The 24,306-nt window shown below is 48.1% G+C and overlaps 10 protein-coding genes across 10 annotated transcripts; 6 read left to right on the top strand and 4 right to left on the bottom strand.

Annotated features, from left to right (window-relative positions):
• Positions 1 to 932: 932 nt before the first annotated feature.
• N7483_005766 (uncharacterized protein) lies at positions 933 to 4,571 on the bottom strand (the record flags this gene model as incomplete). Its single annotated transcript, XM_057089203.1, has 1 exon — positions 933 to 4,571. One exon carries the CDS (start codon positions 4,569 to 4,571, stop codon positions 933 to 935), a length of 3,639 nt encoding a protein of 1,212 aa, XP_056949032.1.
• A 1,226-nt stretch (positions 4,572 to 5,797) lies between these two features.
• On the top strand, positions 5,798 to 6,046 carry N7483_005765 (uncharacterized protein; the record flags this gene model as incomplete). Its single annotated transcript, XM_057089202.1, has 1 exon — positions 5,798 to 6,046. One exon carries the CDS (start codon positions 5,798 to 5,800, stop codon positions 6,044 to 6,046), a length of 249 nt encoding a protein of 82 aa, XP_056949031.1.
• A 130-nt stretch (positions 6,047 to 6,176) lies between these two features.
• N7483_005764 (uncharacterized protein) lies at positions 6,177 to 6,920 on the top strand (the record flags this gene model as incomplete). Its single annotated transcript, XM_057089201.1, has 1 exon — positions 6,177 to 6,920. One exon carries the CDS (start codon positions 6,177 to 6,179, stop codon positions 6,918 to 6,920), a length of 744 nt encoding a protein of 247 aa, XP_056949030.1.
• A 910-nt stretch (positions 6,921 to 7,830) lies between these two features.
• N7483_005763 (MICOS complex subunit MIC60) lies at positions 7,831 to 9,907 on the bottom strand (the record flags this gene model as incomplete). Its single annotated transcript, XM_057089200.1, has 4 exons — positions 7,831 to 7,875; positions 7,954 to 9,560; positions 9,626 to 9,731; positions 9,794 to 9,907. 4 exons carry the CDS (start codon positions 9,905 to 9,907, stop codon positions 7,831 to 7,833), a joined length of 1,872 nt encoding a protein of 623 aa, XP_056949029.1.
• Positions 9,908 to 10,894: 987 nt separating this feature from the next.
• Positions 10,895 to 11,827, bottom strand: N7483_005762 (Rab family GTPase; the record flags this gene model as incomplete). Its single annotated transcript, XM_057089199.1, has 5 exons — positions 10,895 to 11,242; positions 11,303 to 11,494; positions 11,570 to 11,596; positions 11,663 to 11,682; positions 11,758 to 11,827. The coding sequence occupies 5 exons, from the start codon at positions 11,825 to 11,827 to the stop codon at positions 10,895 to 10,897; spliced, it is 657 nt and encodes a 218-aa protein (XP_056949028.1).
• A 755-nt stretch (positions 11,828 to 12,582) lies between these two features.
• N7483_005761 (putative phosphoinositide phosphatase (Sac1)) lies at positions 12,583 to 14,800 on the top strand (the record flags this gene model as incomplete). Its single annotated transcript, XM_057089198.1, has 3 exons — positions 12,583 to 12,790; positions 12,847 to 14,570; positions 14,624 to 14,800. 3 exons carry the CDS (start codon positions 12,583 to 12,585, stop codon positions 14,798 to 14,800), a joined length of 2,109 nt encoding a protein of 702 aa, XP_056949027.1.
• A 729-nt stretch (positions 14,801 to 15,529) lies between these two features.
• On the top strand, positions 15,530 to 17,306 carry N7483_005760 (tetrahydrofolate synthase; the record flags this gene model as incomplete). Its single annotated transcript, XM_057089197.1, has 3 exons — positions 15,530 to 15,547; positions 15,672 to 15,809; positions 15,900 to 17,306. 3 exons carry the CDS (start codon positions 15,530 to 15,532, stop codon positions 17,304 to 17,306), a joined length of 1,563 nt encoding a protein of 520 aa, XP_056949026.1.
• Positions 17,307 to 17,882: 576 nt separating this feature from the next.
• N7483_005759 (glycylpeptide N-tetradecanoyltransferase swoF) lies at positions 17,883 to 19,606 on the top strand (the record flags this gene model as incomplete). Its single annotated transcript, XM_057089196.1, has 4 exons — positions 17,883 to 17,961; positions 18,029 to 18,494; positions 18,569 to 19,352; positions 19,409 to 19,606. 4 exons carry the CDS (start codon positions 17,883 to 17,885, stop codon positions 19,604 to 19,606), a joined length of 1,527 nt encoding a protein of 508 aa, XP_056949025.1.
• Positions 19,607 to 20,073: 467 nt separating this feature from the next.
• On the top strand, positions 20,074 to 22,156 carry N7483_005758 (TLD domain-containing protein; the record flags this gene model as incomplete). Its single annotated transcript, XM_057089195.1, has 2 exons — positions 20,074 to 20,116; positions 20,274 to 22,156. The coding sequence occupies 2 exons, from the start codon at positions 20,074 to 20,076 to the stop codon at positions 22,154 to 22,156; spliced, it is 1,926 nt and encodes a 641-aa protein (XP_056949024.1).
• A 319-nt stretch (positions 22,157 to 22,475) lies between these two features.
• Positions 22,476 to 22,974, bottom strand: N7483_005757 (uncharacterized protein; the record flags this gene model as incomplete). Its single annotated transcript, XM_057089194.1, has 2 exons — positions 22,476 to 22,588; positions 22,656 to 22,974. 2 exons carry the CDS (start codon positions 22,972 to 22,974, stop codon positions 22,476 to 22,478), a joined length of 432 nt encoding a protein of 143 aa, XP_056949023.1.
• Between the last annotated feature and the right edge of the window lie 1,332 nt (positions 22,975 to 24,306).

Here is a 24,306-nt window from a genome sequence, read left to right as displayed (position 1 = left end):
CCTATTGGTTCGATTTGGAAGCAGCTGCAACACCGGCTTCGCGAGTCGTCAATACAGGCGAGCTCTGTATTCTGGAAGATATCGTTAATATAGCATCCTTGACAGAGAAATGGGTTTTCCGTCATCATGTTGTTGCTGGATCTGATGGGGTTTGTTAGATTCTAGGAGTCGCTAGGGAGTGTATCAAGTTCAAATTGGTGGGACTATTGGATGAGGTGGTAGATACCTAGGTACTCAGGTAGGTATGATATAATCAACATTTAAAGGTGGATATGCGAGGGTGTATATTGCAGACTAGGTTATATTGATGTGTTTTACAATCGAGCCGTGGAGCCTGGAGATATAGGTGGTTCTATCCAAGAGGTTTTTCAGTTTAAAGCGTTTTCGTGTGATCATTGTGATGTTACTGTATCTGCCTGTGTGCCTTTCTGTGTAAAACTAGTATATCCTTTCATAGCTTATCTTGATGCAATGGGTTAGTGTGGAGGTTGGCTTGGGCTTGGGACTTTTCAGGACAGAACATTTCAATGTTGTGGTTGTTGGCCTATGCGTATTCTCTATCCTGGCTTCCTAGATGGGGTCTATGTTCCTTGGATTGGCGGACCTGCGGAAACCTTCGACGTGCCGGCGGTGTGCACATGTGCAGGTCCTGGGGGGTGGGGGAAGGAAGAAAGAAGCCTACAAAAGAGGCCTAATATTGTAAAAGAGGCCTATACCTTCAGGGCTACTCCCTCGGTACTATTATGTACAATTATTAGTTAATCACAGTAAGAAGCTTCAAGACCAGCAGGTCCAGACCAGAGGGTATATACAACACGCTATGCAAAGAAGCCAACATGAAAATTATAACACAGCAAGAATAAAAGTAAAGAAAAAGATAACGAGACATGACACCGCGTAATGAGATATCAAGTCTCGAAAATTGAAGCCCATCACAGCCAGAGAATCCATCTTGCACCAGATATGGCTCCGCGGAATACACCGCGCACAAGCTTGAAGGCCATGACGATTAACCAGACCCACCACAGCACTGCGACGAGGGCCCATTCAAGTACGACGAAGCCAGTTCGTCGAACCCACCTCATTCGACGACGACGCTTGCGAATTCCTTTGTCGAGGGCATCGCTGAGCGACTTGACCGCAAGTGTGCTGGTTGTATTAAGTTGAACGCATAGGTCTTCCGCTTCATCAGCAGTAGCTCGTACACGGGGCGTGAGGGTTTGGTTAATGAGAGTTTCCAAGTCCTTTAACTGCGAACGAAGGGGCGATGAGGTAGCGGTGGTGAAATGATGCATGGATTGTTGGAAAGAGTATTGTGTTATTTCGAAGCGGCGCAGGAAGTTCTGGGCGGCCAGGTCAAATTCACCAATCCTGGGTACTCGGGGGATAGATGCAGTGGATCCGAAAGAGCTCTGCAGCCAATGCGCGGGTGGATCGCGTATACTATGAGCTCTTCGTATGATCTCACGCGCTTTGATGCCAGATGAGAGAATCAGGGTGCTGGTTCTTTCCACTTCTGCCTTTCTTGGAATGCCTGAGTCTTTGAGTGTTTGCAGGCTGCGACCCGAAATACTCCATGAACTTGTATCACTTGTGAGAGGCGGTCTCTTCTCTGTAGGAGATCCGGGTGATGCTTGGGCAAGCCCAGTTACGGGTGGGCGAAGCATGCCGTAGGGTATTGAAGGGTCCTTGATCCCTTGTAGCTTGGTGTGACCCCGGCTTGAGGACAAGGAAGGGCCAGAATCGAATGTCTTGCTTCGAGATAAACCAATTCTGTTAGATCCATCTCGTAATGCAGGTGCTCCTTCACGTTCACGCTCGCGAGAACTACCGAGATCCACTGCCTCAGCCGATCCACCTCGACCATCCTGCCTCAATGGTGATGTGAAGTTTGGAAGTGTTGGCACATGGCTTCTCGGAGGGGTGCCTTTGTCTGAATCTCGACGAATAAGACGCCCAGGCTCATCTGCAATATTTGGTAGACGTCGCAAAAGGCCCTTGGGGCCAGAGCGCTTATCCAATCTTCTTTCGTCGTCTTCAGAATCACTTGAGTCAGACGCAAGAGTGGTTGCAGATGAAGATTTTCGGGAGTCTATGGGTAGATCTTTCTTTAAAATGAAATCCCCAACCTTAGAAACTTCATTCCCAACGCGCTCTGCAATCCGGCTTGGGCCTTTGAAAATTCCACGAAGCTTAGATTCAGGCAAATTTTGACCTTTGCGCCCTCTGGAAGAATCCAATTTACTGACTTCATTCCCTTGATCGTCGGCATACGACATGATATCAGGAAGAGGACTTGGCTCAAGTTTGGATGTAGATTCGGTCTGTTCAGACGAAGGCGAGAATATACCCGGAGTCGGTACTTCAGGAATAGGGCTGTCCACCTCGAAGTCGCGGAACTCCCGGTCCCCTTGCTTACTCTTGCTTCGCTCATGACGGGCAACGATTTTGTGACGAAGGCTTTTCTTTGCTGGTGAGGGAGATCGACTTGAAGGTGGTGACAGATTGACGGCGATACTGGGGAAGTAAGCCACCTGCGCAGGAGAATTCGGTGCAGTGCTTTCCATTCCTTCAAAGGAAGCCCCTGGATTATATCGATCATCAAGACTCCCTGTTGAAGACAGTGAAGCTTTCCTGGCCGCGCGGCGCGCTTTAGTGTTGATAGATAGAGGCTGAGAGGAGTGTGGCGGATTGCGGTCTGCATTAAAAGTACCTGCAACTGCCAACTTGTTGCGGGATTTCTGATTCTCGTCTGGCAAAGTGCGGTGAAGGAGCTTTTCCAAATCTCGTCGAGAATGCTCCAAAGTGCGGTGCTTCCAGTCCACGAATCTACGCTCATCCCCACTGGAATCACTTGAAATGCTACCCGCCCGCATTTTCATTTTATCCCATCGTGAGCGTTTTCGGGAACTGGAGACACTGCGGCTTCTTGATCCTTGAGCATGAGTTTGGAATCTATGCTTCTGGCGGCCCCGGCCCACACTCTTAAATTCATGGGCGCGGGCCGGATGATGACTTGACAACGATGTATGACGAGAAGAAAGACCATCGTCAGCAGAAATTTCCATGTCAACTGACAATTGTCCTTTCTTAGCTGCAGCATGTTCCGGGTTCGAGTCCACCATGATGAGTTCCATCGGATCAGGGTATATCTTGCTACCATTTTTGTCAACAATCTTGGCTTTGTTTGCAATGTCTTCAACCCAGGCAGCATCTGCAATTAGCTCTGCAGGAGAGGTTTTCCAGTCAAGACGTAGCCTAGGTGCCTTCACACTATTTGTGCGACTAACATGTCTTAGACTTGATGGGGGAGAGCCAGCGATCATCTCGTGGTCTTCAGCTTCTCCTACAGGGACTCGCTGATGACTGTGTTTGAAATCGGGAAGCTTGATGGACTGTGTTTCATCAAAGACCTTATTTTGATACTGTTTCTCGATGGTGTTTATCCATTCGTGCACTTTCCCAGTTTCATGCCAGCCTTCTGCTTCTGCATTGATGGGGCATTTCTCCCGATATCTGACTCGTCTGTTCCGAACCATCTGCAATGGATTATACTCCCGATTATTTATCACATTGGGACTTGACATAGATGAAGAATCGGCGCCGTCAACAGATGGGCCATTCCGAAGAGGTGGCAGCAGAGGCAGGAGCCTTAAGTATTCATGGAAGAGATCAAAATGGCGACGAGCCTTCTCTGCACGGGCAAGCGTGCTATCTGAGAACTCGTATGCTCTATTGTCATTCACCACAGCTGCGGGTAAGAAGTTTACCACTGGAGATTGTCCCTGAGCTTGTGTTTGTAGAGGTTCATCTTCCGAAAACTGGCCATAATTGCGATATGGATGGTCTTGCGATGAACGGTTTTCCCTTGAGGATGAACCATGCATTATTGGCGCATTCAAAGACTGAGACACAGATAATGGCCTGTGTCCAGTAGATCCCAATGGAAATCCAGAGACATTTCTTCTTCGCGATTCATTCAAGTTCAAAGCCAAGTTCACAATCTGTAAAGAATCTCGATCAAGGCCGGTCGTAGTCCGCTCTGACTCTTGGGTTTGTGGTTGGGGCGATGGGGAGGTCTCAGATTGCTGGTCTTCTCGGTAGGGCGTCGGAAGTTGCTGTGTGTTCTGCGGTGAGGATGTGGAAGGGGTCGCAGCCGACTCGGAGGCAGAGGTCTTGTGGCGAGACCATGGTAATCGTGAACGTTTCTTGTGCACCACGATATCGGGCTCGGGGGTATTCCGTTTCTCTGATGGGCGCTCTGATGGGCGAGAGCGAAGTGAACCGATTCTGATACTGCTTGCACGAGGTAAAGAGTCGAGCAAGAAGCCGCCAGAGCTCTGGGTCCGCCGCGGGTTCGGAGTTCTTCGATCCCCGTCGCGGGAACTACTCCCTAGGGTGCTTCCTTCAAGCTCCCCACTGACCCGACCATCGCTTGTTGGAGCAGCTGCGCGCCGAAATGAGGTGCCCTCGGATCGATGTGGTGATCGTGTACCTTGAACCGTGACATGATGTGGCCTGTCTGGCGGAGACATTGGGTCTCGTGCGGGGGGTGGAGCACGTTGGGACATAAGGGCCAACGTCAAGGCAATGTATGGAGGGTTGCCACGCTCTTTAGAGAGATAACAGGCATGACTTATTAGTAAAAGGAAATATCTGGAGCATGGATGAAAGACGAGTATGGAGCCCAGCGGATCACTTGCGGGACCTAATGCGAGGGTCTGCAAGGACGTAATGCTGGTCGATCATCCTCTGGTTACGCGCGGCACTAAAGCGGCGTTGATCATGTTCCTCTCTGGGCGACCCAACTATATTGAACCCAATCACATAGTTGTAGTCATACTATATAACAACATAAGGGTTCAAACGTTTAGGTATACTTGAATGCCCAGGTGGTTGCAATCTTTAAAGTGCAATATCTTGACCATATCTTCCTTAAATTTAATTGACATCATTGTACACACTATAAACTGTTTTTACATGAGATAATTGGCATCATTTCTATTAACTAGAGCGCAGGTAGTGATATACGGAATATATGGTAGAGAAAATACTAGTATCAAATTGAAACATTGAACGCTTGTGGATCAACATGACTTGAAACCAAATATGAATCTCGACCAGGCATTTAGGTCATTCTCGGGGAGACACTGCTGTGTCTTTTCATTGTACCTAGGTACCATTCATATACGGCCAACATCTTCAAGGCTTTCACCTACTACCTAGTAACTTCCAACAGGATCCAAAATCATTAATGATTGCTCCATTATCTTTGATAGATATCTTTTCCTACTTAAGTTACAGTTGTTTTTCAAGTTTCCTCACCGTCTGGCAGAATACTATCCACCATAGATTTACCAATACTAAACTATGTAGATTTTGCTTTTACTATTTATTCAACCTGAATACTATAAATATATCCCTCCTCATTTAGCTATCTCTTACTTCTACTTTAGATATCTCTCACCTATCTCTCACTTTAGATATCTCTTACTTTAGATATCTGTAGGGCTGGCAGTTGCGGTTCACGTCTGTTAGTCTTTGTTGCCTGATGGCTACCACTACCACCAACGTTTGTCGGACATGCCATCGCCCGGCGCTTGATGCACACAGATATGTAAATATGAATCAACGACAAACATTTGTTACCAATTGGTTAGTTCTCCTAACTTCTAAGGTTCTTGTTCTAGAACTATCTTCTTCAACTTTCATCATCCTTAAGGTTTTCTATCCTTCAACTGCCCCAAGAATATCAAGTGAGAAATCTTGAATCCATCATGGCTTATTAGCTTCCATCATGGCTTCAAACCTTCCCATTCTGCAAGAAGCTGTGTCTCTTGCCCAGATGAACGTTCAAGATGACGCTGCGCAACCAACCAAAATGAACGTCCACGAAGAACTTGAGGCCTCCCGCCTTGCTCAACTGGGCAAATTCAGTAAGCTCCCAGTTGAGCTGCGTCTCATGATCTGGGATCTCCTCATTTTCGAAGCTGCCATCTCGGGCAAAGACCGTCAAAACCAAACCATCGCCAACATCCTCCGCTAGTCGCTATGTCCACAGAGAGATAAGCCAACACATCTTCCATGATTGTCAGCGCAAGCTGCATATCCGACACCATAGTCAACCTGGATGGATGGAAGTGAAGATCTCTTGGGCCAAACTCGAGTGTTCATGGATGTTGAAAAATGAAAACACGCTGCGACAGTACCTATGTGCTTTTGTTGAAGCCAAAGCTAGTCCGACCATATTGGAAGTCTACATCATCTCAGCTGAGGACTCTGACGCTGGTCGTATCGTCAATTACTGGAACAAGGGCAACACATTGGTTCGGGTATTAAATAAACTCTCGCCTGTAGATATCCCACCAGTCCAAGTGAGACTTATTGGAGACTGGAATGACGAACAGAACCTCAAGGTCAGCATCCTTGACGAGATGAGAGATAACCCTTGGCCTGAGGTTCAATATCGCAACCAGCTCGCGGATTTCGAAACCGCCCTCTTGCCTTTCACCAAGCTCCCAAGCTGGACATGCTGCCTCCCGTCAGACCTCGAGCGAACAATTGCTCACTTTGCTGTCGAAAACGGCCCTGACCACCTGTACCAGCTCTGGAATGATGCCAGTAAATGGACACCTGAATGGGATCATGTCGATGGTCCTATTCATACCGGCGCTGAGGTGGATGACGAATGGCATGTGAACGCGCGGTTTTTGATAGAGAGCTGTCTCGATAATGTTCTGGGTGAGACAGGTGACCTCCTCCGCCGAGACAGATTCATGAACTGGTTTCCAGACGGTGCAGACATCAAAGAAATCTGTACATCTGCATACGAGACGCAGTACTTGGGTGATATCATCAAACATCCCCGCCTGGCCGGGGTTCATGATCGGTTTTTGACCATATTGTTCGCCGATACCTAGTTTTGGTGCATGAGCATGAATCACTCATTCCAGAGTCCACACAGCAGGCAAGGGAAGATGCACATCTGGAAAGTAGCGAGGATCCAGGGTACGAGCCTGGGTGCGAGCCTGAGAGCGTATACCTCAGCCCAAAGTGGAACCACGGGGCCTGGGTGCTCGGCCGACCAGAAGGTATTTTACCTCTGGGTCTCAGTTACCGATTCCACATCGCACTGATGTCGAAGCATTACTTTTACTGCAGGCTGCATAAGTCTCAGATGAAATTTTGGCACGAAATTTTTCAGTGGCGCCGGGCAATGGAGTATGGCACCGGCACCTGGAGCAATGGAGCCTGATAAGCTGATGACGCCATAGCTGTCAAGTTCAATTTGATGGCCATTACCGCCGCTGCTGCACCAAGCCGGCCGCTTCTACTACTCAGCCGCTACTACTCCGTACTGGACATACTCAAGTAGTATCAAATATCAATTGATGGACATCTGGAAGATGAAAAATTCCAAATATTCTGATCTACAAACAGTCGGTTCAAGAAGTAATAGTACTGAAGTATTCAAGGGAGGTGTTCGGCTAGTTAAAGCCGCCTCATCTGAATAGCACGCTCGCCTCCGTGGGCACCTCGGTCGAATCACCTCAAGTTGAACTCTCAAGATAAATTAAATAAGTCCTCAAGTGTTGGTTCTAAAGTAATTAAAGCCTGAGTTGAATGGTTTAGGGGTCTAGACAAGGTATACCTAGGTTCCTAGGTACTATTTTGGGGCAGTTGGCATAAAGCCTTCAGTCGCACTGTCAGAACACAAAGGAAAGCTTCTAGCATTTGTGTCTAACGCAAAGGGTCAACTAAAGGTACAGTTCCTGTAGATGAACAAAGATGTACAGGATAATTTCAGATCGGCATCGCTCAAAAGTGCGCTTACTCAACTCGCAAGCACTGAAGACGGGCCTCGGTTTCAATAACCTAGGGAACAGAATATGTTAGTTATTATATACAAGAGTGCAATATAAACTAAAGAGGGGGGAGGGGAAGAAATCTTACCTCGAGAGCCTGCTTGACTTCAAGTACGCGGCGAACATCAGCAAGCCAGTCCTTGCTCAGGATCTTGGCCCAACCCTGAAGAGCGTTCATTTCACGAGCCGCAGCATCAACTTGGCCCTCCTCGAGCAGAGTCTCAGTGCGAACCAGAATGCTCTCCACATCATCGCCATCCGCAAGGGCATCCTTCTTGAACATGACCTTGCTCAGAACCATGCTGGCGGCGTGGCTAGCAATACCGGCATCCTCGGGTAGCAAGCTGGCCTTGCGGACCTCGCTGGCAACACGGCGGAATCGCTCAACCAGCATAGCAGTTGATGGGATACCACGCTGGTAGGCGGTAGGGTTGATGGAAGCAATGGCAGCTTCAACAACTGGGTCGTCAGCAGCCAGCTCCTTGACGGCGACCAGTTCACGAACGAAGGGGCGGGGGGTCTCAGTGCGCTCGACAACGGAACGAACGGCATCAACAGCAACCTGCAGCTGCTGGGTCTTGAGGTTAGTGTCAATGACGTTGCTCCAGCCGGTAGTAAGCTCCTCGAGCTCAGCAATGTTGGCAGTCAGCTCGTTCAGCTTGCTGAGACGGCCCTCACGCTCACGCTCAACCAAGTCCTTGACATCGTGGACGTATTTGCGGTTCAGCTCAATAGCCTGCTCAACAAGCTCATTCTTCAGGCGCTGCTCAGCAAGATCCTGGGCACGCTGAAGCTCAACGTTAATCTTGTCCTGGTAGGCAAAAGCGAGCTTCTCGCGCTCGGACTCGAATTCTTCCCGGAACAGAGCAATGTCGGATGCGCGAACCTCCTCGAACTGACGCACCAGCTCCTTGGCGGACTCATCAAAAGTGGCGTGAGCCTTGTTAATCTCATCCTGAGCGGCCTTTCCTGCTTCACTGCGAATAGAGTTGATCTTCTCACCAATCTTCTGCAGCTCTTCCTTGGCCTTAGAAACAGGAGCAGAGAACTTTCCGGCATTCTCATCAGCGCTAATAACAGTAACGATGTCGTTGAAGGTCTTGACAAGCTCCTGGACCACGCTCTCGTCACCATCCTGAGCCTTAAGGAACTCAATGGTGTTAATCGTGGAAACAGCGGGCTGTCTGGGCTCATCAAGAGAGACGGCCTTCTTCTCCTCCTTCTTTTCCTCCTTGGGGGCAGGCTTAGCCTCCTCGACCTTGGCGGGCTTCTCCTCCTTGGCCTTGGCGACAGGCGACTCCGACTTGGTCGCCTCGGCCTTGGCACTCATATGAGGACCGCTCTTAGAGACGTCACTTCCAGACTCTTCACTAGTGACCGTCCATGACAAACCGCTCTTGCTGGGGATTGTGACGGGCTTGCCCTCCTCTCGGGGAGCAGCGACAATGCGGTTCGAGTGTCTGGAGGCATTGGGGAAACGGCGATAGAAATCACGCTCCTCGAAGTAGAGAACACATTCCTCGCCGTAAGGGATATACTCGGTGAAAAAGTCGTGGAAGTTGTCGGACTTCAGAGCGAGGAAGATGCTGCCGCCATAGGCGATACCGGAGGTAAGGATCAGATATAAGAGGAAGCGACGGAAGCGACCAGTCTTACGAGGAGCCAGTGTTGACGAGGACTCGGAAACCTTGTTTTCTGAGAGGTGTGATGATATTAGTACGTGATACACATGGCGCATTTAATATGTGGGCTGGCGATACCTTGCTCCGCAGGCTTGGGGATGCTGTCGTGGGGGACGGTTGATTCGGAGGATGGGGTAGCAGGTGTCGGGCTAGCTGTGGGTGGCTTGGAGTCGGCAAAGAATCGCTAGAATGAAGTCAATTGTTAGTAATGTTGAACCCGATATGTGCAAGGTGAGGTGGTTGTACCTGACCCGAAAGCCGGCTGCTAGCACCAGCCTTAGACAGCCATTGCGACGGGATCCGTTGGCGAACAGGAGACGACAGCAACTGCCGACTCGGGGCAAATGAAGAGCGCAGCATGACGAGCCGCACAATCGCCAATTAGCGGAGGAGAGAGAGATTGAGGGAAAGTAGATGGGTAAGAAAACGGGAAGTTGATGTTCGCTCGCGATCCGCCCCGATGATCCTGCAGGCGGTCAGCTCGATTTCTACCCCATCATCGGCATCAAGAGCTTCATACATCTAATAATGCACCTGTGAGAGCGAAATTTTGCTCAGAAAGTCTCAAATGCAGACGCTGTATATCATTAGTGTAGCAATAATTATTTGGGTGTGTGATTTTTGGACAAGAGAAACAAGCCGTCTGAAACTTAGTACTACGATCCATAGTACCATGCCCATCTACGGAGTACTATTTGATGGAACAACGCAGGGCACGCGAGCATGTCTGGTCAACTTGAACTGGAGCCAGATACGCATGAACGCAGACATAATAAGCCATTAAAAAATTGATAGCTCAATGCAGAATAATCCGAGCAGTGCGGAGTATAGAGGAAAAGACTGGAACCAGATGAATAGATACAATGTAAGAGAAATTTATTATCTGGGCATAGCATACTAGAAAAGAGAAAGGCTCTGGGTAAAGAAACGACGAAGACGTAAGAGGAAAAGCAGATGCAGACGCCGGGGTAAGAAGTGACAAGAAGTACAAGGAGAAAAGCAGGCGGGACCTGCCACGACATGTCTAAAGCCAAATTCCAGATGCGTCCGTGAAGAAAGTCGAAATTCTCCAGTCGATAGCCGACTCGATGAACTCCAAGGAAAAAGGAAAAGGGGATGAGAGGTAGGCGAGCGAATCAAAGATCATAAGAAAGAAACCGAGAGGACTAGTGGACAATGAACGGAGAGTCTCCCTGTCGATATAGGTATGGAACCAACTAGTACCACTGAAAGCCCCCCCGAGGTCAAAGACGGTATGTCAGGATCGATTGTTCAGAGGGCGTAGGGGCCCTTTTGGCACCAAATTAATCGAAGGCCCAGTAACGTAGTGAAAGAATGTACCATGAATTAACAGTTGCAAGCACCTGCACCCTGAGTGCCGGGAGCTTCGGGTTGTAGGTTGACTCCAGGTCCTGGAGCCGCGCGCAGGTTTCGAGGGCCAGCCTGGTCGAGGGGCAGCTTCTTCGCAATAGCTGTGAATAGTTCCTTCACGTTCGTGGATGTCTTGGCGGATGTTTCGAAGAACAGAAGACCAGCCTCACGGGCATACGCTTCAGCATCGGCCGTCGGGATTGCCCGCTTATCGGGACTCTCGGTAACTAGATCAAGCTTGTTGCCTGCCAAAGCAATCACGATATTCTCATTTGCCTGACGCTGCAGCTCCTTCACCCATGACTTTGCCTTATCCAAGGATGACTATGTACAAGTAAGAGAGTTAGTGGGGCTAAACACGGAGCGGAAAATAATTGAACATACCGCTTGGGTGATGTCGTAGACCACAACGGCACAGTTGGCGTTGCGATAATACATAGGAGCAAGCGATTTATATCTCTCCTGGCCAGCGGTATCCCAGATTTCAAACTTGACTGTGGTGCTCTCATCGAGGGAAATTGTCTGGGTCAGGAAGGCAGCGCCGATTGTCGACTCTCGGTAATCATCGAATTGGTCCTTAGCAGCCAGTCAGCTTTTGCTTTCTCAATCCAACCCCCTGAGATTGAATGGAGCACATATAGAACTACTCACCTTGACAAATCTCAACACAAGAGAACTCTAGAAAGTGAAGGTTCATGTGTTAGCACTCGAATACGGTACATGCAAGGCAGAAAGAAATCGAACCTTTCCGACAGCGGATTCTCCTACAGATATTTAAAAGCACGGGTTAGACAGAGCTCTTTAACAGCAAGTAAGAAATATTTTATCGGGTCACATACCGAGCAAGACAAGCTTGAACTGGGCGAACTTAGCCCCCGGGCGGGCGCCTGCTTGAGGTCGGGATGCCATGGTCACTTAATCAGGGGTGGGTAGTTTGAGGAGGGGAAGGGTCGGGATGATCGGCGGGTGTAGTGAAGAGCTCAGATTAAGGAGGAAATAAGTTTCAAAGAACCGTAACTGAGTACAGGTTTCTCTCACTGAAATCAAGAAGGTCAGAAGGTCAGGCAGACGGAAGTGGATGACGGAAGTTGGTCCAGCCACATGAGCGGGGCGGTGTGGCGGCTACTGTAACCATGACTGGTGCATTTGTACTATGAACAAGCTTCTGACTACTTGAGAATAGTAGGGATTATTAGTGTTATATAGGGAATTGATTCTGCCGGCATTATCCACAGCTATTTTGCTCTTTATACAAAGTCGGTAGCAGATATATTGGGGTTGGCGGGGTGGCACAGTTACTATCCTTAGCATGGATGAGTATAACGAACAAAGAAGCTTCAGGGCTTTGTACTTAGTACTAAAGCGCAACTTGTTTATTGACTATTTTTACAATTTATAATTATGATAGCAAATTACCTATATTCAATTGATCATAATATTGATATTAATCATAGAACTATTGAATTGTAATAATTCTTATAGTGTTGTTCCTGGCTTGCGTGGACTTAGGAGTTAGGACCACTGTTCTGCTCCCAATTGCACTGCGCCTCGGTGGATCATGTGTTCCTGGCGATATAGAATACCCCATCCTCTTTCCTTTCTTCCCCTTTTAACCCTAGACTTTCCCCCACCACCACAACTTCGAATTCTTTGGGGTTCTCATTATGGCTCCTCACATCCATCTTTTCAGGGATGTCAATTTACATGCATCCCCATCCCACTATGCTTTCACATCGCCCTCTTCTCCCCAGGCACCAACACTAGTTGTGGACCGACCAACTGGGGATCTCCGTCTCAATGATGGCCCTCTCCCAGGTGCAAAGCGGATATCTAGCATTGCTGGAATTTTAGGAATGATCAAGTTGAAGCTGGGTAAGTTGCGATTTAGCGCGGCCGGTCCGCCGCAATGGCGCTGACAGTGCGCGCAGACAAGTACATCATTGTTATCACCAAAGCCCAGCCCATGGGACGACTTCGAGGTCATATGGTATACAAAATTGCCGCGACCGAGTTCCTCCCAATGCGCGAACGTCCTCTCCACGATACCGATGAAGATACCTACCTTGCGCTGATCAAAAATCTACTTCGCACCGGCCCCATGTACTTCTCCTATTCTTTGGATCTGACCAACAGTTTCCAGCGTCAATCACAATGTGCTCCCGAGTTGCCCATGTGGAAGCGCGCCGATGACCGTTTCTTCTGGAATCGCTTCATTCAGTCAGATCTGATTGACTTCAGTCTGGGAGAGAATGATACCAGCGGCATCCGATATGGCCCTCAGCCAGGCGTCGACCCCTACATCCTCCCTGTTATGTTCGGCATGCTCCGTATCACACCTGCTCGAGTCAAATCAACTTCTTTCACATTCGCACTTGTGACTCGTCGATCCAGACACCGAGCGGGAACCCGGTATTTCTCTCGCGGTATCGATGAGCTCGGCCACGTTTCGAATTACAATGAGACCGAACAGATCGTGATTCTTAATGATTCCACGGGTGGAATGTCCGGATTTGCTGGTGGGCAATCAATGTCCAATGACAAGACAAACCAAGATTTGCAGGTTTATTCCTTCGTACAGACTCGCGGTAGTGTCCCTGTGTTCTGGGCCGAGGTTAACAACCTGAAATACACACCGAAGCTCCAGGTTCGAGGTGTAGACACTGCGGTCGAGGCTGCTCGCAAGCACTTCTCGGAGCAGATTCGTCTTTATGGAGAGAACTACCTGGTCAACCTTGTCAACCAAAAAGGCCGAGAGGAGCGTGTAAAGAGCGCTTATGAGCAGATGGTTCGCACTCTCCTGTCATCCTCTTACGAAACCGCTGAGAATGATGGGACGTCCGAGAAGATGCATGTTCTGGAATCAGATCGGAAGCAGAAAGATATGGATCGTCTGCACTATGTCTACTTTGATTTCCACAACGAGACCAAGGGTCTTAAGTGGCACCGTGCCGAGTTACTACTAAATCGTTTGTCAGATGGTTTAGCACAAGGAGGCTACTTCCGTGGCGTTGAAGCTCCCGGTGCACCAGGCGGACAGCTGGACATTCGATCAACACAATCAAGTGTAGTCCGTACTAATTGCATGGACTGTCTTGACCGGACCAACGTTGTACAGAGTATGCTAGGCCGCTGGGCCCTAACCCGCCAATTGATGGATGCTGGCGTCCTTCGCACTGGGGAAAATGCCAATGATGATCGAGAATTCGAGGATCTGTTCCGAAATATTTGGGCGGATAATGCGGATGTCGTCTCCAAATCCTACTCTGGTACCGGGGCCCTGAAGACAGATTTCACCCGGACAGGTAAGCGTACTCGTGCGGGTGCGCTGCAAGATTTGTCAAACTCTATCACTCGATATGTGCGGAACAACTTCCTGGATGGTCCCCGACAAGATGGATTCGATGTCTTCTTGGGTACTTATCTTCCATCGGATTCAATGGCTGTGAACATCCAGCTATTTTTCGACCGCCGACCGCTTGTGATCCAGTCTGTTCCTTATGTCTTTGGAGCAAGCTTGTTCATGCTCCTAGTTGCATTATTTACCCGCCAATTGCCAGACGCTGCAGTTTGGCCACTTCGCATTTTTATGCTCTTCTGGTTGATCATTGGTGGATATTCCCTCTACTTCATCCAGGGACACGGCATGCTTTATGTAAGTTTTACCTACACAAATCTACCTAGATAATTGGACTAACTAGTTTCTAGGTCAACTGGCCTAAGCTCAATACCCCAATTGCCGGCGCCGAGGGATATCAAGATGCAATCATCAAAGCCCGCACAGATCCAATCGTTGGCCAATGGCTTCCTTCGAGACGTCACCAACGTGGTGTCAGCAATGCTCGCCTTGTCTTCCTCGAGGAAGGAAAGACCAGAATTGAGTAAACAGTCACCTTGCTCTATTCGCTCCTGACCACCTAATTACCTCTTTTGCTTTTGAATATGTACACTTCATGGCTGTATGTCCTAACTATTAGTGCTTCCTCACGGCTTCTATGCTAGCCTTTTCCTTTGTTTCTTCTTTTCTTTTCTTCCTCTTTTCTTCTCTTCTTATCTCTTTCTATTCTTCGACTCTGTGTCACTCTTTGCTTCTTATCTTTCTCCTTACTTTTTTTGATACAATTTTGTTCGCACTGCATGGCTTCATGTGTGATCTAGACGTTGCCCTTGTCCCTTGACGGTGGCACTTCACTTTCTTTGCTGCTCAGTACTCTAAGAGCTAGAGGATATTTGGGCCAGGATTATCAGCTTACCATATCCATTGAAATGAAAAATCAACTCCATTGCTAAATTCAGAATAAACCCAGCGCTATGATACTCCGTATACCGGACTAAAGAATTCAACAAGATAGCGATAAGAGTGGGTCTTGGCTAGATAAGAGATTACTGCACGTGACATTTCCGATGATCAATCCATTAAACCATGAACTTCCCGAGGAGAGCTACGATCGGCTGAACCAGATAATCTTTGAGCTACCGGGGTCTTTTCTTACGATCAACCCCGTTTGCGTCTTGAATCCTTGCAGGCACGGTTCTCACCTGTCCATGAGCGGTATTTGGAGATCAATTCCTTGGTTGTTTCCTCGGCGGGGAGTTTCAACTCACTCGCCCGCGATGACTCGCACATATGAGGTATGTGCTTCCGCTCATCTCCGCCAGTCACTCTGGACGTTGCAGCAATTTGCATGTCTGCATGAAGCTGGCCTGTCGTATTATGATCATAATTGCACTCGCTCACACTCGACGCATTATTTAGGCTGCAATTGTAGCACTCAATTCCTTACAGACAAACTATGCTATCGTGGAGGAGCTCCGGAAATCTGTTTCCAGGAAGGAAATGAATGAGCGCTCCATTCCGGAGACTGTAGAATGGCTTCAGCGCATTGGGTACAAGGTTCGCGCAATATTACTTAGTTCTCGTTGTGGTTTGATTGCTGTTCAGGCTGAAATGCGGGGGCTAACATTGGAACCTCCACTTCTCTAGCCCTCCGATCTGAACCGATTAAACCCAATCCATGTTGCCGGAACTAAAGGCAAGGGTTCGACCTCTGCTTTCATCTCAACAATCCTCTCTCAGTACACCAAAGCCGAGACTGGGCCATCGGCATTGCACATTAACAAAGTTGGACTTTACACCTCCCCGCATCTCCGGTTCGCACGCGAGCGCATCCAGATCGACAATGCCCCACTATCAGAAGAACAATTCGCCAAATACTTTTTTGAAGTATGGGATCGTCTTGAGGCTGCGGCCAAGACAGCGGGTCAGGACCCTACTGCGCCAGGAACCAAGCCTCAATACTTCCGTTACTTGACTCTGATGGCATTCCATACATATCTGAGTGAAGGTGTCGATGCCGCCGTGATTGAGTGCGGAATTGGAGGACAGTATGATTGTACCAATGTGGTCGAGAAGCCCAAAGCGACAGCAATAACTAGCCTCGGTATTGATCACACCGCAATGTTGGGTTCTACTATCGAAGAAATCGCTTGGCACAAGGGTGGTATTATCAAGCCGGGCGTTCGCGCTTTCACCGCGCCCCAGGCTCCAAGTGCAGAGAAAGTGTTGGCTGAGCGGGCTGTGGAGAAGAGCACCCAGCTTGATATCATCTCCCCCCACCCCGATCTCCAGGTTGGTAAGACGGAAGTCAAGCTTGGCTTGGCAGGCGATTTCCAATACACAAATGCATCCCTGGCGGTTGCGGCTGCTGCCGAGTATCTGAGAAAGACCGGAGTAGCGGATATTCCTGAAGACATTATGTCTCAGCCGCTTCCTGCCAAGTTCAAGACTGGACTTGAAAAGACACGTCTTGGAGGCCGTTGCGAAACTCGCACTGAGAAGAACGTCTCATGGTATATCGATGGAGGTCACACTCTTGAGAGTATTAGGTTGGCTGGTTCATGGTTTGCTTCACGAATCCAGGAAGACTCGTCCTCAAGCGATGTGGCTTCCAAGAAGCCCCGCATCTTGATCTTTAATCAGCAGACTCGCGATAGCACTGCACTAGCAGTTGCTCTACATGAGACGCTCGCCGCGGCTCTTGGAGCTACGATACCCTTCACTCATGCTATTTTCTGTACCAATGTGACCTACAAGCAGGCGGGCTACCGACCTGACCTAGTCAGCATGAACACAAATGCAGATGACGTGGATCATCTCCGTGTTCAAAAGTCACTGGCCGAGGCATGGAACTCCATTGACTCTCATGCCCAAACCCACGTCTTTGGCACCATCGAAGAAGCCGTGGACTTTGCGCGAGACGTGGCCGCTCAGGAACGCAAGGCTCTGCAAAAAGACGAGACCCCAGTTATGACCTTTGTCACTGGTAGTCTGCATTTGGTTGGCGGGTTCCTTGATGTCATTGAAACAAAGCCGTACTCTGAGAGCGCATAATCGCCTTTCATACTGGCTTTGTATTTACCCTGTCTCTGGTCCTTGTATCAACACTTGAGGGATATTTCATGATATATGGTGGCTTATAGAGGTGTTTCCATGTGGTTTTTAAGTCGATTTCAACAATTCGAGATTCCCCATACAATATTTTGAACATTTGAATGCATTTGCCAATCGGAGGACAAGGAAAGTAATAATACTCATTTATTATAATCCATTCGTTCTCTCTCTCTCTCTCGGTTCATTTTGCTCTAGAATCCTGCGCAGTTTGGTGGCTGATAAGTAATCAGTATGCCACGTAACCCCGATGCCAGTCAGGAACAATACTATTTTTAACATCAGTGTGACAAACATTTCAAGCTTCAAAATGCTCTCCAATAGTAAATCTGTCCTACCGGCTTAAAATTGCTTCACAAAATTCGGGGTAAGCCAAGTAATCAGTAGAAGTTGCCAATCGGCCTACCCCACCGATCCGCATGATACATACGGTTAAACGTGGGGCCCAACGAAATCCTCCCTCTTTCAACCTCTTTCCTCTCAGGTCCAGCGATCGTTCACTTTTCGCAATTCACGGCCATGTCAGACTCTCAGGACAAGGGCAAGGGTCCTCAGCGCCCAGAGGAGGGCGATGAGGCCAGTAACTCGAACAACCAAAGTAAGTAGATCGAACCGAAGATCCCCCTCTTCTCCAAACAGCAATTAATGATGCGATGCGAAATAAGACACGTCCTCTAGCTCCTCCGGCGCTACGAAGAAGCTTTCTCCTAAAATGATCGAATCTCTTATGGAAATGAACCCCGCGCTGAAGAGCGAACTCGCGTCGATGGATAAGGACAAGGCCGCGGAGCTGCTATCTAACCTGGACATCTCTCAATTGATGACAGGACTTGCTGTCGGTGGAAAGAACCAGAAGGATATGGCCTCTTACAAGTTCTGGCAGACACAGCCTGTCCCCAGCTTTGAGGACCAGGCATCTCAGGAGCAAATCCAGCAAGGTCCGATCAAAATTATCGACCCGGCTAAGGTTTCAAAGACTCCCGGTCCGTTGGTTGAGGGCTTTGAGTGGTGTACTCTGGATTTGACAAATGAGGAGGAGTTGAAGGAGCTCTACGAGCTGCTGAACAACCATTATGTGGAGGACGACAACGCTATGTTCCGTTTCAGCTACTCTCAGTCATTCCTGCACTGGTGAGAGAACCTCTAGATCTTGTTTTGCAGGTCGCATGAAACGTTGCTAACTGTAATATCTTTCTGAATTATAGGGCTTTGATGTCTCCAGGATGGAAAAAGGAGTGGCACGTTGGTGTGCGCGCTACCAAGTCGCGCAAGCTGGTCGCCTCCATTTGTGGTGTACCTACTGATATTCGCGTCCGCGGGGAGCGCATCAAGGTGACGGAAATTAACTTCCTCTGCATCCACAAGAAGCTGCGCTCCAAGCGCCTGACCCCCGTCCTGATCAAGGAAATTACTCGCCGCTGCTACCTCGAGGGTATCTACCAGGCCATCTACACTGGTGGTATCGTTCTTCCGACCCCCGTCAGCTCCTGCCGTTACTACCACCGCCCACTTGACTGGCTCAAGCTGTACGAAGTCGGCTTCTCCTTCCTCCCCAACGGCTCTACCAAGGCTCGTCAGATCACCAAGAGCCACCTCCCAAGCAACACTGCGACTCCCGGTCTGCGACCAATGGAGGTTAAGGATATCGATGTGGTCTACGATCTTCTCGAGCGGTACATGCATCGCTTCCAGATGAACCAGGCTTTCACACGCGAAGAAATCGAACATTGGCTCGTTTACAAGGAGGCCGAGGGCAAGGAGCAGGTCATCTGGTCATATGTGGTTGAGGACCCTGAGACCCACAAGATTACAGACTTCGTCTCCTTCTATAACCTCGAGTCTACTGTTATTGATAATCCTAAGCACGACACAGTCCGCGCTGCCTACCTGTACTACTATGCAACCGAGACAGCCTTCACCGATAACAAGAAGGCCCTGAAGGACCGATTGCAGGTACTGATTAACGATGCGCTGATTTGCGCCAAGAAGGTAAGACGATATTGCTCACCCATACCTTTTCCCTTGTTCTAACCAATTATATCTAGGCCAAGTTCGATGTATTTAACGCTCTGACTCTGAGCGACAACCCTCTATTCTTGGAGCAGTTGAAGTTTGGCGCTGGTGATGGTCAACTCCATTTCTACCTTTACAACTACCGGGCAGCCCCTGTCCCTGGTGGTGTGAACAAGAAAAACCAACCCGATGAGAACCAAATGGGCGGAGTTGGAATTATCATGCTGTAAATTTGACAGGCTCGGTTGGTGGATCTGGATGCAGTTTGGATACCCAGAAACGAATACTCTTATTCAGCTTTAAGAAAGAAAAGAAAAACAACTATAAAAAATACATATTTCTATAAATTCGAATTTCTTTGTTTGTACTCCGTGGTGAAACAACCATGTTGTTTTTTGCTTCACGTGTTGGACATCAACTGGTCATTAATTTATGTAGCCGTGCTTCATGATGCCGGAATTAAATCGAAATGGATTATGCGTCTGATAACGGACACCTTAGGCAGAAATATCTGCCGTCGTCATCTGGAACCTCGGTCTCTCCACCTCCACGCCGTTACCTAGACTATCGTTAACTGGGTTTTGACACCTGGATAGATCGGAATATTCGCTATCTTTTTCAAGTTTGACATTCATTCAAGTTATCTCTCCGACTCAAACTATACAACGGGGATACTATTCCCCGCACTCGGCGAAATATGGGTGCCGGCCAATCCAGTGAATATAGTGGAGCTTCTCAAGGTCAGTATAATTGACTTCCTCAAGAGTTCAGCATAGGGACAGTTTCAACAGTCTCATATGAAAGTATCGCGTGATGCGTCTCATTGAAGGATCTTGAAACTATGTCTTCTCCTGCAAGTGCACTAAATCCCATTCAACCGCATCTGACTGTAAATAGAGGAGCTGAGCTACATTCTCGCGGAACGATTCGCGACAAAATGCTTTACGCCCTTAGAGCTTACGCATTTCAAAGATAATTTCTTTTCTCGGGCCGCTGAGCAGGGCGGACTGAAATATTGGAATGAGAAGACCCTCTCTGATTTCCTCGGTATCCCAGATGGTAGTTTCTCTGCCTCCCATGAGAATCCCGTTGATGCCGGCCCGGTGATCTTCCGCATGGTTTCATATCTGGGTGCATTTCCTTTTCAGAATACCATGGCGCCAAGTGTTTTGACATTCGATGCAATGGTGAAAGTGGTTGTGTTATTGACGGAGCGCTATGGGAAAGTTCTACGACGAGGGCGCAAGGACCGTGTAAAGTTGCTGTTCGGAAGTCTTGCTGATGTTGGTAGAAAGGATATTGGAATTTTAGACTCAAAGACTGAAGAGGGTAATGGGAAAGCTGCTGCGGAAGAGGAGACTGGTGCTCCTGATATCCAGTCCCATGCGCTTGGATTCTCGGTTGATGAACCGGCCAATGATGATTACGATGAAGATGAAGACGACGATCTTGCTCTTGCTGCATTGGAAACACTTGATGCGATTGAAGTGTTCAAGCATGATCATCGGGTTGATCGCACTGTTTATGAAACGCGGATATCTATTGATACGTTCCGTCGGCTGTTGATGCTACTGCTAGTCATAGCACCATTGAAGCCTTTGGAATCTGTGAAGGTCTACACATCGGATTTTGGACCCGAGAGAATTGAGGCGATTCAAAAAGAAGCAGACAGCATTATCTCTGCTTTTTCGCCAGAGGAAACTGACGGCGGTATCTCATACCGTGCATTCGCGCGAACGGTTACGTCCTCTTTACCATATCTATTCGATCCTCTTACTGCATTGTTTGAGCATATGCTTTTCAGTAAGAACCTAAACCTTTCACAAAGGCGACAGAAAGAAAACGCCGTCGAGAAAGAAACGAAAGAGGAGTCTGAGGAGTCCGAGGAACTTCCTCCACCAACCATAGTCATGCTTCCTGGCAGTTTCGAGTCAACTATTTTGACACCAACAATCATTTCTCACCTTTCGTTTTTCTTGCCATCTGTCGCACCATCTTTGAGTCTCTTCCGCAGTGATGCGCGCCTCCACCCTGTGTTTTCCACTTCTGCCCACGGCTCCTCGCTCACGTCATTCTCCCACCACGTGTTGACCTGGCAATCTTCCTCTTTAATGATTCTCCAGGGTGCTTTGGAGGGAACATCAGACTTGGTTACAATAGGCGCGTATATTCCACAGTCTTGGAAATCATCCACGTCAACGATCAATTCATCCTCAACCAAATTATCAAGCCCCTTGCCTTACCTCTTTCAATTATCACCAACACACCAGGTCCTTCAGGGGAATTCGTCACCATCTGTCGCACAAAAGACCAATCTCCCGGCTGCTTGGTTTTCGACACAAACGGGAATTGCAATCGGTTGCCAGATTCCACCAGCCTCCCGAAGCCAACATACCCTTCCTAGTCCATACGGCGCTGGTAGCCTTGTCATAGATGTGAATCTTGGAACAGCCGAGTTTCAAGTCGATTCTGTAAGACATGATGGTGTCTTCTTACCACCTGGTACTTCATCGCCCAATGACAAGCTGGCCAAGATCCGTCTGGACTTGTACAGTCTGGAGATCTGGGGTGTTGTCCCAGATCCTGAGTTGGATTCTTCTTCTGATGCTGCATCTGGTGCTGTTCAGGCACAGCGTGCTAAGTGGGAGTTTGAGGCCCGAGAGGCGGAAAGAAGACGTAATATTAATCTGAAAGCTGGAGGAGGTGATTCAGCCAAGGAGAGTGCTCGGTGGCTTTTAGAGACGGCTGGGATTATCAGTGATCATGGGCAATACTCCTAAGCTGTGAGACAATGCAGGTTTTGAGCGTTAATTTTCTCACTCTTCTCTGAACAACTTTTGTAGTAGTTAGTTACCGAAGGTGATTACATAAATTCTTAATGTCTTGATAATTTTCTTAGATTGAGCCCAAATCTCTAATTAGTCCAAACAAGTTATCCAACATCATATAATTCTAGAAATTTATATAATAGATGCAGAATTCCAGTTGATGCAAACAAAGTCACCCTTAAATGCCAAACATGCTAAATCGGAACATCATGGTCTAAACAACAAGATAACACCAGCGGCTTGGACTATAGTAAATAGACCCGTTGACTCATCAATTCGTCCGTGGAGGTTGAGAAGTACTTTGATGCTTCTCTCGTAAAAAATCACAAATCCGTTCTGTATCCATCTGATCAATGCGTTCAGCATGCGCCTCCCTATCAGGATCTAAGAAAGACCAAATTAAAACCACACTTCTCAATCGAAATTTCAAATGGACATGGAAGTTATTCACCTTCAAGAGTCTCCTCTACTGCCTCACCAACACCACCCGCAAGATCCCGGATCCGAGTGCCTATATTCTGCAAAGCCTCCCCAGCCACAGGAACTGCAGTATTCATAACGACTTCCTTCAAGGCCGCAGCCGTTTCACCAGCAACAGCCACGGCTTGATCTTTGAATTCTTCGACAGAGTTCGTCCCTGTTAAGGGATCGAGTTGGGATTTCACGCTAGTCATGACACCATTCTGTTTAGATTCCGGGTCAATCGTGGTATCTTGTTCGTGTTGTTGCGGGACCGAGTCATTCGAGAAAGAATCGGACGTTGAGCCCATTATGGAATTCGATTCGCTATTCGAGGGAAACCTCACACGTGCAAGAGCTTTGAAGAGGGAAATATTCAATGACCTGGAGAGCAACCGTAGGGCTGAACTTGACGTAGGGCTGAGGGGAAAAGTAGCCAGGATTCGGCGGCTCTAGCGTCAAGGTATGACATCGCCTTTTGTGGAGAGAGGGAATAGATAGCCATTCATAGAGGGGTTGGTCGCTTCGCCAAGTAAGAGAATCTCGGCTGAGATCATCGTGCGTTGGATCTTGGTGGGTAGGATGGTGGAAGGAGGGTTCTCACTCTATTATTGCTGAATCAATGCTGGTTGTGCCTGGTAATGACGTCGCTGGACCCATCTTGTGGGCCTTGGATGGAGATGGTTACAACATTGTGGAACGCCAAGTGAATGATATTCAGGGAGAGGAATTTGTGAAATAGACATTGTTAAACTGTGTATTAGTACGCGAGTTTAGTTTTATGGTTAAAATACGCTGGTTGTAGTAATTGTTGTTGCTTACCTAGTAGTATGTGTGTGTATAGGTATATGATGGATCTATGTGCTTCAACCTGGGAATCAGTCCTTACTGGTAGTATGCATTAATGCACCCACACTGCTCCATAGACCCTCAAAACACTGACAACCTTGGAAGTCAATAAGAACTGGTCGATGTTTCTTGTAAAATTCTGGCTCTCTCAATAGACGTGGCCAATCCAGGTTCTGTTCCATCCTCACATATAATCATTTTCACAAAATTCATCAATAGTCCAACTCCCTTGGATCAGTCTTCTCAGCTTCAGCCACAGCAAGAGACTTCTTTAATCTTTGATGCTTAACCTATTCCAATTTTCAGTACTAGTAACTGATATATCACGTTATGGCCTAAGTAATACACATACATACCTAGGTTATGATGGACAGGCCATGGATTAAAAAGATGATTCAATCAAATTGAGTAAAATATTTAAAGGATCTGGCCGGCGCCTGGAGTTGAACCAGGGACTTTCAAATGTTGAAAATCGGGCGCGCATCAATGTGAAAGGTGAGTTGCTGTGAATAGCCTCACTTGATACGTCCATGACCCCGATATCATCCTTGATATCTCACTCAATATTGGTTATTTTCGATTTCTGAAAAAAGGCATAGCAAGAGCGAGTCTGAAGGTACTTTATATAAAAATATCAAAAAGAATTTTAAAAAAAAAAGAATTGCCCGCGGCCGAAGCCGCTACCCTGCCCGGCCCCCTGGTCACGCTCAACCACCAGCCAGGACCCAGACCGCTTGGCCAATGCCTCTGTCCTCAAATCGAGTCAGAGACCGCTGACCGTTAGGCTAGCCGGG

The sequence above is a fragment of the Penicillium malachiteum genome (genome assembly GCF_028827825.1).
Source record: "Penicillium malachiteum strain IBT 17515 chromosome Unknown utg000002l:1.0-8849297.0:1.0-8852440.0, whole genome shotgun sequence".
Lineage (NCBI taxonomy): Eukaryota > Fungi > Ascomycota > Eurotiomycetes > Eurotiales > Aspergillaceae > Penicillium > Penicillium malachiteum.
The sequence above is the reverse complement of the archived record's forward strand: the minus strand, read 5'-3'. Positions and strand labels throughout refer to the sequence as shown.